Genomic DNA, 10864 nt, shown 5'->3' with positions numbered 1-10864 from the left:
GACATCAAATACAACATAATGTTCACTAATTACTTTCAAAGGGGATTGTCTTTTCTTTATACAGAAATGAATAGGAAGCAATAGCTGTCTGGACCTACAGGAGGAACATATCAAAAAATCAGAAACTGTACTGATAATTCACAAACTGTTGAAATTACATAAAGGTCTTTGGCAAATAATGATACCGCTCTTATAAAGATTTATGAGACAACAATCTACATACTCCAAATGTATGCAAACGGAGTTATGTGAATATCCCTTCATGAAAAACCTTGTGCAGTGAGTGATGGAGACATGTTGAGTTATACACCAGTACGTTTAATGAAACACAGTTTGCTCAGACTATTTACACCACATGAGAGAGAAGCATTACATATAAATGATACTTCTTTTACACTGCATCTTTTCAAAGGATAAAATGATGAAGCTACAAATCTGGAATAGTGTCTTCATTGTGTTCTCCTAGTCTTGTCAGTCTGCAAATCTTTTTTGTTGACGGGAGGGAGAATGTCCTTGGGTGCTAATCTGAGCTATGAAAAGCTCCTCAGGTCCAGTCTAGCAGACGACACAGCCACCTTTCTCCTTGAAGGGGTTCTTCTCCTCTGAAATGCCTTTGACAAGAGTGTCCTCCTCCTCTCCAGCCTGAATGTAGTCCTTCATCTCTTCACAGCATTTTGACGTCTGAGGGAAGAAGACAAACATTTTGTTATCCAGCAATTTCAGTTTTAAATGCTGCCCCTGATAGAACAAATCTGTATAATTACATTCATCCAGGTTGACAGTTGTGTAAATATTGCTTGTCAAGGATAAATATCTGGAAAACAAATGTATTTGCTTCTATCTTTAAAAATACCCTCAATGATTAAAAAAAAAACCCACAACTTACCAACCACCTCTCAAGTTTCACTTCAAGTTTAAGTTGGGTGACTTCCATTACAGCCTTGTCCTTGTCTGTCAGTTCATCAACGTTAATGATCGGCATTTTCTGTCAAAAAAGGAAATACAAGGAAGCATTCAACATTTTGAAGTGGGAAATATTCACTCTTATGACAGATTTGACCCCATGATTAAAAACAAAAATCGAATAAAAAGGTACTTACGGATGCTTACAGGGAGCAGTCCTTCACCCCCACAATCCTGTTGAAGACTCCTTCCCCTCTCACTCAATCTGGGTTATAAAGTAATCCGCATAAACTAATCCATTTAATCTGATTAAAACAATGCCCCACTGTATAATCAAGACAGTTTCTCAAGTGAGGAGGGGGAGAATCACACTGGTGTCTGTTTGAGGTACTTGAATTAAAAGTAAAAACAAAAAACTGAATTCCCTATTTTGAAGATTAAATAAAAAATGTTTTGCTATTGCGACTTTGTTTTCTATGTAAATACAGATATGGGTTAGAGGAAGATACCATGTGATAAAACAGCTAATCTGTATTTAGCCTCCACCTGTCAAGGTGGAGACACATTGTCCTAAAGGTGACTGCCCGCCAGTTTTCCAACCACACAAAGACAAGCTTAAATGCACTGGGATGGGTTTGATTCTTAGATCCTGAGGAATAGATGGAACATATCAGGAGAATTATATGTAAAAACCAAGGGAGGAGCTATATCTTATATTTAATTTCATTTGTTGCTTTCAGCGGTGAAGAAGGGCAAACTTGTGCAACACATCACTGTTTCCTTGAAGAAATGCTTGAGACGGTTGCAGTCATTAAGCAATCACAGAGTAGAAGGCTGGAAGTGACAGTGCTTAGAATAAAAGTGTGAGAGTGTGAGAGAGAGAGTGTGAGAGAGAGAGAGAGAGAGAGAGAGAGAGAGAGAGAGAGAGAGAGAGAGAGAGAGAGCCTTGTACAGTTACCTATGTGAGGACTTTTTCAGCATTGAACTGACAAGGTGACATTTCTTTGGGCCGTTCCGCAATTTCTGGGTCACGTTCAATGAGTTGTTATGGCTTCGACTTGCTTTTAGGGTTGATGATAGAATTAGATCTAGGTTAGTGTTGAGGTAGGGTATTAGGTTTAGGCACTTGGTTGTGATGGCTAAGGTTCAGGTAGGTGGTTTAGAGAACGAATTATCCCAATAAGTGCCCTCAATAAGATCCAAGTAAAAGGTTTTGTGTGTGTGTGTGTGTGTGTGTGTGTGTGTGTGTGTGTGTGTGTGGGTGTGGGTGTGAGGATCCAGTAAGACTAGTATGTGGTGGGAAGTTGGCAGGATGCATTGAACAAGTAAGATCTGATTTCACAAGAGTGTCTGTCATACAGCTAAACTAACAGGGATTCGGTAGATTATTGGGTCACCAAAGCCTAAATCATCATCATCATTGAATAAACTTAGTCACACTCCACTCTCTACAGAATTTCAGGTAAGCCTTACAGAGAGTGTCCCGGGTGGACGTCACATGGATTCATCACCTCTTGGCTCTGGTTTCTCTGTCGATATGGAAATGACTCATTACATCCCCGCCCCTTAAATTCCGCTGGGAGACAGCAAACTCATAAAAGTGGAAGCCGTCGGCAGAAAAGAAAAGAGTCAGAGCTGGAGCAGAAGTAGCACTATGGAGTTTGGCATGTTAGCGCTGTTTACACTTTTCTCCTCCTTTTACAACGTGCTGGCGCTGTCGCCTCAAGGTAAGAGAGAACTTTCTTTGTTTTAAAAAGCTTTTGAACGGTTGCTCTTCACCTAATCTCGCGTAAAATACTTGTGTGCACAATTTTACGCACAGTATTAAGAGTTTGACGGCTGCTTTACGCGCAGCTTTACGCGCAGCAACGCACTTAACCACCTCGTGTTTCTATGGCGGATTTCGTGTTTCCTTAACGTTATAACGTTGTGTGCTTTCAGGCGTGTGTCTCCTTCAAGTGGACGAGGGACCCTGCAAGGGAGAAATTGAGCGCTACTACTACAACACTATCACCCAGAAGTGCGAGATTTTCTCCTATGGAGGGTGCCAGGGGAATGCCAACAACTTCAGGAGCTATCAGGAGTGCCAGAAGACTTGTTTCAGAATCCCAAGTATGTTCTCTAAGTGAGGGGCACAAATTATTTGGCTGATGGTGATCTTGAACTCCCCTGCAAAGCTATTGGATGTGTGCACTGGGTGTTTTTGTGTTTTTATGTCTTAGATCTGATATTAAATAAGAAAATCTGAATATTTGTAGTGCATCCAATCATCTTTATAAATCAAGTCATTTTTCCTTCTCAGAGATTCCACAGATCTGCAGGTTTCCTAAAGAGGAAGGACCCTGCCGTGCCCTCTTGCCCCGCTACTTCTTCAACATGACCACCATGCGGTGCGAGACCTTTTATTATGGGGGCTGTCGGGGGAACTCAAATCGCTTCCAGGACCATACCGATTGCATGGAGTACTGCAGCCCACAAAAAAGTTAGTACAGACCTAACAACAACAATTGTGCTGCCACTGACATAATATACAGGGGCTCTCTCTAAAAACAACCATTACAGGTGTCATTTAGTAGTACTACTAAGAAAGAACTACATAATCCTATGAAAAGAATACTTCATCAGGCATTTGTGTTAATGCACAATAGATAAAGATATTTCAGTCAAATGGAAATGAATGAGTAACCTGATAAAATCAGCTAAGAATCAAAAACTTTTTTGTTGTTGTTTCTCCTCAAACACAATTATTGTCGGTCTCATTGTGTGCTTTGTGGTTTATTCTCCAGCCGTTCCCGTGCTCTGCCTGGACCCACTGGACGGAGGGAAATGCTCGGCCTCTATAACCCGGTATTACTACAACACCGCCAAGAAGATGTGCGAGGAGTTCACCTACTCAGGCTGTGGAGGCACCAGCAACAACTTTGTCTCCAGGCAGAGCTGCATGGACGTGTGTGTTAAAGGTGTGTGAGCATGAACATGGGAACGCATGTGTGGTAATACAAAGCCTGTACCTGAAGATGAGAGTTTGAGGATAATTAGCAGACTTCTTAATTCTGTAATTACAATATGGTTCTTATCAACTACTTGTTGGTTTAAAATTAGAGAGAATTCAGAAAGTCAGGGGGGAATTCAGGTAGCGCCCAAATAACACTCTGATTTCATTAGAGGATTTCAAAACTGGTTGGCTTGTGAAGAAACCATTAGCAGACACTCGTCCAAGCCATTTATGCACTACATCCAATCATTAAATTCTGACTGAGAGGAAACCAAAGAAAATCTGACTGTAAAGAAAGTAAACAAGCAACAGAATCAGAGGACATCATACTAATCAGCTGTCAAACACTTTTTTATGTTCCAGGAGAGAAAAAGTACAGAAGCCAAAGAAAAATTCGACGCATGAGACGGAAAAGAAAATATCCATCATTCATGCAGGCGTAGGCGTCTCACAGATGCTCACAGGGACGAGCCTGTAACGGAAACTACAAAGTATTGAACTGCCTGTGCCAAACAAACGACAGATCACATTTGTTGTGATTGGAAGAATCTTAAATACATCTCGTATTTGTAGGATTTTTTTAAAATGTGTTTTTACTGTATATTGTTGATGACATTTATTACTACTGCACTGGTGTTTTGATACGGTATGTATTTAATATGTTTTGTATAAGTAATACATTATGACAGTGACATTTTCTGATGTGACAAACACATTTGTGATAAAATATACAGAATTTTATAAAGTATTAAGCCATTTCTTGCTGCTCTTTTCAGTGAATAAATGTGCTGTGTGTTATTTCAACACTTAACCAGCTCAAAATGTGTTGATTGCAACTTCTTTAACTGCATGTCTGCAAACTGTATCATCATTAAACAGAGTCTTGTGACAAATACATTTGTATTTACACAAATTCATACTGGGGGCCAAATACATTTTATATTTTGATTAAAAAAAACAGACTATAAACTGCTGTACTGGAATATATCGAAGCCATACTCCCCCTCTTTGTCTGGGTCCCATCATACAAGTGAACAGGTAAATAATGAGAAACCACACCCATGTGAGGCTAATCCCAGAAGTGATGGTGACCATAAAAACACGAGTAGCCTTGACAAAAAATAACACAATAGACTTAAGTGCACATTATTGCCCCTACGATTACTGTGACAGAAGCACAACAATGCTGCGGCCAAAAAAAATAGACACTTTCTCTTCACTTTCTCTCAGTGCACTTTCTTTCTCTATCTCTCGGCCTTCCTTCCTTTAAGCACTACTGCTGCCGTTCTTCCGTTCTTATCTGCAAATACTTCGCAGGGCCCTCAGCCTATGTCGGTCGCTTTGGTATAGCCTCAAATCAGGAAGGAAGCAATCTCGGAGCAGCAAAATGTTACTGTGGCAGGTTAATGAAAGCATCGCTGCAGCAGAGCGAGCTGTGGGTTTACAAGTCGTGAATCAGCAACGGTGTCAGCAATTATGTAATCCTAGTGAACTACACACTATAAATGAGGGAACCTGATTGGATACATTGACATTGTGCAGAAACACATCTTCTCCCTCAGCTCGGTTATTGAGGAGGATTTTATTTTCCTTTGGGTCAATACAAGCAGTTTAGTATTCACAGATAATAAACTTTATGTACCACAAGATAAATTGTCTGTAACCCCTCCGATGGCTGTTAATTCCAAAGTACCCTGTGTTTCTAGAAAATCCTGACTGCCCCAAAACTGCTTTGTTCAGTTGAGGCACTGCATGACGTTTTTTTCGGGCAATAAATATTTATAGACGATATTAAAGGAAGCTGCTCACCAATCTGGCTCAGCTATAAATAGCAGTAAAAGGTAATACATCTGCACAGGCCCTTTTGCCATTAAGAACCAAAGCTAAATCATCTGTTAGGAAGCAATATGAGAGAGGATGTCGTCCTCACAGTACGTACTCTACCTAATCTTTAAAACCATCACCACTGCTTATGATGGAAATTTAGGCTTATTCATTTAAGCTTATTTCGACTTCCTGCCCTTTGAGGTAAAATGTTCTCTCCTCCCTTCACTTTTTAATCAATAAAGATAAAAGTAAGAGCATATTGAAAAAGTGCAGGAAAAAAGCAGAGCAAAAGGTGTGTTGAATCTGATGCATGACGTTTACAGTTTACATAATGGCTGATTGACACATATCAACATTTTTTAATCAAAGCAAACATCATGCATTACCTCAAAGCCGCATATTTTATGTGGTATAAGCTCCTGCTCCTCTTCCTTTAAAGCTGTTTTACAGTTTTTACCAATATATTATGATTGTGTAAACAATTCATTTGTTCAAAGTCTAATTACACTTTGCAGAATCACAACCCTTTGGTCCATTTTAATCATCAAACGACATGACAAATGTTTGAGACGGCGCAAACACACCCAGTGGTTAACTTTCAATTATAGCAAAGCTCTGTCTCGCTCCATTAATGAGTGGCAATAAAACACGGATTGTGGGAGATTCTGGTGCAGTTCAGGGGGCTCTGAGATGAACCGATCCTGCTCTGGTTGTTTCATTAGCTGCACCATATTACGCCTGGTAATTCTGCCTCATTCTCAATGGTGATGGATTGGAGTTTACATTGAAACGTGGCTTTCATTTAGAACAAGATTAATTCTGTAACGGAGGCTTTGATCATTTCTCAAACAGTAACATTATTGCTGCACTGATCTTAAAATGTAAGCATGCACAATGACTTTGTGTTTAATTAGATGGTAATTTATTCACCATTTAAAGCAAAATACTGAGTTATGCAAATCTAACATTCAACATGACATGTAAATGATGATAATATACTACTCACTGTAGTTGTGGGTAAGGAGGCAGTATATTAGATGCCCCCTGGTGGCAGATTCACGTATCAACACTCCTATATCAGGGTACAAATAAGCATATTAGTATTCCCTATTCATTTCTAATAAAAAAAAGTTATTGTAAACCTAGAGGGCAATAAACTGTTTTTCTGACTATTAGAATAGAAACAACAGATTTTGCTGCTGAACACTAGAGCAGCCCAAACTGTGCAGTTCAGGCGTTGGCTCTCCACCGGGTGGAGATCCAACTAAATGCTTTACAAATGTATATCTTGTTTTGGCACAGAAACAAATCCTGTTTGGTTTCTGACATTGGTTAAGAAGTAACAGAATATGCAAATGACACATTTCCCCAGAGGAAAACTACATCATGTATTTCAAATCAATCTTGTTCAATGCTTCAGCTTCCCCAAAGACACAAACAGGAAATAAATAGAATAGATAAAACAATATTTTCTATAGATTGGTGGGACACTTTGTTATTGCTTAAGAAAACTCTGGTTAATATAACAGGATGAGGCACTATGGTTTATAAATGAAGAGTAGAAGATGAAGAAGTGTCTGCCTGTTTGAATCTGTTTTACAACTCAGTAATTGTTTTCTTTACCTGGTGTGTTTGCTTTCATGGACCAAACCTGCCGACGGAAACTGAACCCAGGAGAAACATACAGCACAGAACTTGATCAGAATCGTTATTTTAAGATGCACTATTTCTGGGATGTCAGCGTTTAGTCTGTTTAAGCTGTAGACCAAACATGTCAGAAGGCCCTGCCCTGACATGGCATCAGAGTTTCTCCAACATCCATCATCCCCCTTTGTTGGGTATAGAGAGGAGTGTCTCAGCCTGTCCTCGTCTCCCCTCCGTTCACACACCTAAGATTGATGTGTCTGGTGATGAGAATCTGGGCTGTTCCTCGCTGTCCATCTGGCTGCCAAACACACGTAGCTGCTGTATAATCAAACAAGTCGGACAACTCCATACTTCTGAGATGTTCTGGAAGCCTTCTGAGGTTTGATTCTCTGGAAAATGCCAACAAGACGAGATTAATCCATCAATATACTGTATGAGTTTTAATGTGGACATGCATGTCGAAGCGTACTAATTGTCATTATTCGGCCTCACCCACACACTCTGCTCCTAAAGTCCAAATGTAATTTCACCCTGCCTTGGCTGCAGTAGTGGTGCAGTAATTGATTTTTGAGGTGAATACTAATTTCCACAGTTTCTATGGCAGAGAATGGTTTTTTGGAATACAAACAGATATTGTAACTGCTGTCCACAGACCATGGCCTTTACAGTAACAATAGTGGTGTGCTTTTGTTGGTTCAGAGCATCTCTAATGTAGCAGATGACTCATGGCTGTGAATAAATCTACAGCTTTCACCCTCCTGCAAATGTGCCAGAATCTCTTTTCATCATGGTAGGGAAGATCAAAAATGATTTGAGCAGAGCAAACAAATACAGATGCCTGTTTTCCCCAAAGCCAGGTGATAACTGTTTTCTCTTCCGGAGTGCAGACAGAAAATGAAATAAATATAAACAAAAATGTCAGTCTGAACTGGGGCCTCTTCTTTCTCCTCTTCTCTGACCGTACGCTTAAATTAGCATTTCCCCAGAGGTCAGAGACTTTATATCGAGCTTCTGTTCAGCAGTTCTCAAAGAACCCGGCATCCAAACGTGTTGGCACATTTGAATTTGCTGCTTGATAATGGCTTTTTAATATATATTACATTTAGGAAAGCTGAGCCCCGATATGCAAACCCATGGTGGGGGGGGGGGGGGGGTAATCCTGAATAATCATATTTGCTTCCAAACTGGAGGAGAGTAACAATATATCTTTTTATGATAACTGCTGCTAAATGAAATTGGATATATTTTCGGTAACTGATCAAGGACATGAGCAGACACTCTCTGCACTTACTGGAGTTTAGGTTTACGACAGTTATGTATATGGTCATAGTGTTTTGTCACTAATCGTATACTATGACGTCACTGAAATCTCACAACTGCTCATTTATCGCAGCATTTTGGATTATGACAACAAAAGTTTAAACTGTGACAGTAGCCTGATGACAAGTTGGTCTGTAAGACTAGATCTCAAAGTTACATATGCATTAAGGTAATTAAATGTTTTAAAGGTGGAATTAAAAGATGCTCCTTTGAGGTTGATGCAAAAATTAAAAAAAAGAATGCAGAGCTGAGTGATAATATCCTGTGGTCACTATAAGCAAGTCTTGCTGATCCGCTGTTCTGCATCTGCAGGACAAAAAATAATTGCATTCCTTCATGGCAGGATATGATGCCGTGACGTCCTATTAAACACAGACACCGCCAGCGCTGGCACCAAACTCCCATGGCATCTTCTCCAGCATCATTATGCTCCAGATTAACCACACAGCATGTCCCACAAAAACAGGCATCCTTCCAGCTCGATTTTCCTCAGTCGCCCTCCACCTACCATCTTCACCACAACTGACCATAATGAGGAGACTCTGCAAAAACAAGTTCCTCCTACCCACAACGCCATCTGCTATACAGCTTCAAATGTAGCTTGTGACATGTTTCATTTGCATGTTCGGAATGATTTTGGTCAAGGTGTGGTCGGGGATAAAATAATAAAATAGCCACAAATCTCTCGCCAAAAAACATTGATTTGGTTTGTCAAATATTTCGGGGTTAATCTACACAACTTATGTGAGCACACAGGCACGTCAAATGTAGCTGACAAGAGCAATGTTGTTTTCATCATAGGAATATGAATCACAATCCCAGGCTGATCGTGTTTGCCCACTCCCGTCCCTCTCCTGGGGGAGAAGCTCCATCTTTTTCACCGGTTTGAAGGCAGCACTGCTTTTTTGCAGATCTCCTGGCTTTAAAGATGACAGGCTCATCATGTCTGTCACCATTACAACGTGTCATGAATATGCAGCTACATGTCCACTACTGACTCGCCTGTCTCTGTGTGTGAGACGTGAAGAGAAACGAGTGTTCGGTTGGTAATGACGGGAGCTGGCTGTGCTGTAATTAAGTGTAAAAAAAGAAAGTTGTGGAACCAAAAGACAATACTGAGAGGACACTTCCTGACTTTTGAAGGACTCCCAAATGCAGTTCTGCAGATGCTTTCGCTTTTATACACCACCAACTATCTAAACGCAAAATCTGAAAATAAGAAATTAAATTACCATGTGTCCAAGAAAACATCCGCTACATCCAGGAAGTGCTTTATGCTCTTGTTGATTTAGATTTTTTCTTGATTCATAATAAAATACACTAATACAGTTATATCACATCTTAAAATCAAAACAGATTAGGCTGTCTAACATCCACAGGACATTTTGTGAGAGTAATAACTGAACATCAGACAAACAAGTTGAATGAATAAAGAGGCTGCTGTATTTGATTCTCATACAGATCTGCATTACCATGGGTTGTGTTGTAGAAGTGAGGGAGTATCAGTTTCTACTTTTCCTCCATCATGCCTGAACTATGGTCACATTCATTTGGAGGGTCTTCACTTTAATTCTACTGGATCAATAAGAAAGGTAAATCATTTACATACTCATACTCAACTTTTATGAGGGTGAAATTGATTGTGAACAACTAGGTCAGATCATCTCCAATACGACAGGCCTTGTGGAGTGTTCCCTGAATGCAGTGGTTAGTGAGCTACATCTAAAAGTGTTCCCCGAAGGACAACCAGTGAACGGGGGAAAGGGTCATGGCCCAAGGCTCATTGACGCACATAGAGAGCAAAGGTTGGCTGGATGTGGTTGAATCCCACAGGACAGCTACTGTAGAACAAATTTCTGAAAAGCTGCTGTATATGATGGAAAGCTGTTAGGGAACAGTGGCCTGATCCAATGAATCTGATTTTCTTTTACATTATAAAGATGGCCGAGTGCTTCTGCATTATTGTTTTTCAGCAGGGATAGTGATGGTAGCATGAAGCACTATGAGGAGAAGCTCAGAGCAAAGTTCTGCTGAGAAACTTTGTGTGGAATTCATGATAATGATACCTAAACATGTACCACCCAATGTATATAAAGATGGATGGCATGCCTGTTCCCCAAAAGTGAAGCCGAATCATCTTAATCACCCTCTGGTTGCTGGCTGCAGTAAAGG

The 10864-nt window shown here is 40.2% G+C and overlaps 2 protein-coding genes and 1 long non-coding RNA gene across 3 annotated transcripts in view; 1 reads left to right on the top strand and 2 right to left on the bottom strand.

Annotated features, from left to right (window-relative positions):
• Positions 1-297: 297 nt before the first annotated feature.
• On the bottom strand, positions 298-1163 carry gngt1 (guanine nucleotide binding protein (G protein), gamma transducing activity polypeptide 1). The gene is made up of 3 exons (XM_020090928.2): positions 1101-1163; positions 887-985; positions 298-681 (listed from the first exon to the last, which is right to left on the bottom strand). The coding sequence occupies exons 2-3, from the start codon at positions 980-982 to the stop codon at positions 556-558; spliced, it is 222 nt and encodes a 73-aa protein (XP_019946487.1). The 5' UTR covers positions 983-985; positions 1101-1163; the 3' UTR covers positions 298-555.
• Positions 1164-2471: 1308 nt separating this feature from the next.
• Positions 2472-4793, top strand: tfpi2 (tissue factor pathway inhibitor 2). The gene is made up of 5 exons (XM_020090927.2): positions 2472-2630; positions 2845-3015; positions 3206-3385; positions 3690-3863; positions 4262-4793. The coding sequence occupies exons 1-5, from the start codon at positions 2558-2560 to the stop codon at positions 4339-4341; spliced, it is 678 nt and encodes a 225-aa protein (XP_019946486.2). The 5' UTR covers positions 2472-2557; the 3' UTR covers positions 4342-4793.
• A 668-nt stretch (positions 4794-5461) lies between these two features.
• LOC138405827 (uncharacterized) overlaps positions 5462-10864 on the bottom strand; it is a 61573-nt gene continuing 56170 nt past the window's right edge. The window contains exon 2 of the long non-coding RNA XR_011239496.1: positions 5462-7761. This is a non-coding gene — a long non-coding RNA (uncharacterized lncRNA). The remainder of the gene's footprint in view (positions 7762-10864) is intronic.

Source organism: Paralichthys olivaceus, chromosome 20 (genome assembly GCF_024713975.1).
Source record: "Paralichthys olivaceus isolate ysfri-2021 chromosome 20, ASM2471397v2, whole genome shotgun sequence".
In the NCBI taxonomy this organism is placed as follows: domain Eukaryota; kingdom Metazoa; phylum Chordata; class Actinopteri; order Pleuronectiformes; family Paralichthyidae; genus Paralichthys; species Paralichthys olivaceus.
This window is presented reverse-complemented; position numbering and strand designations above follow the sequence as displayed.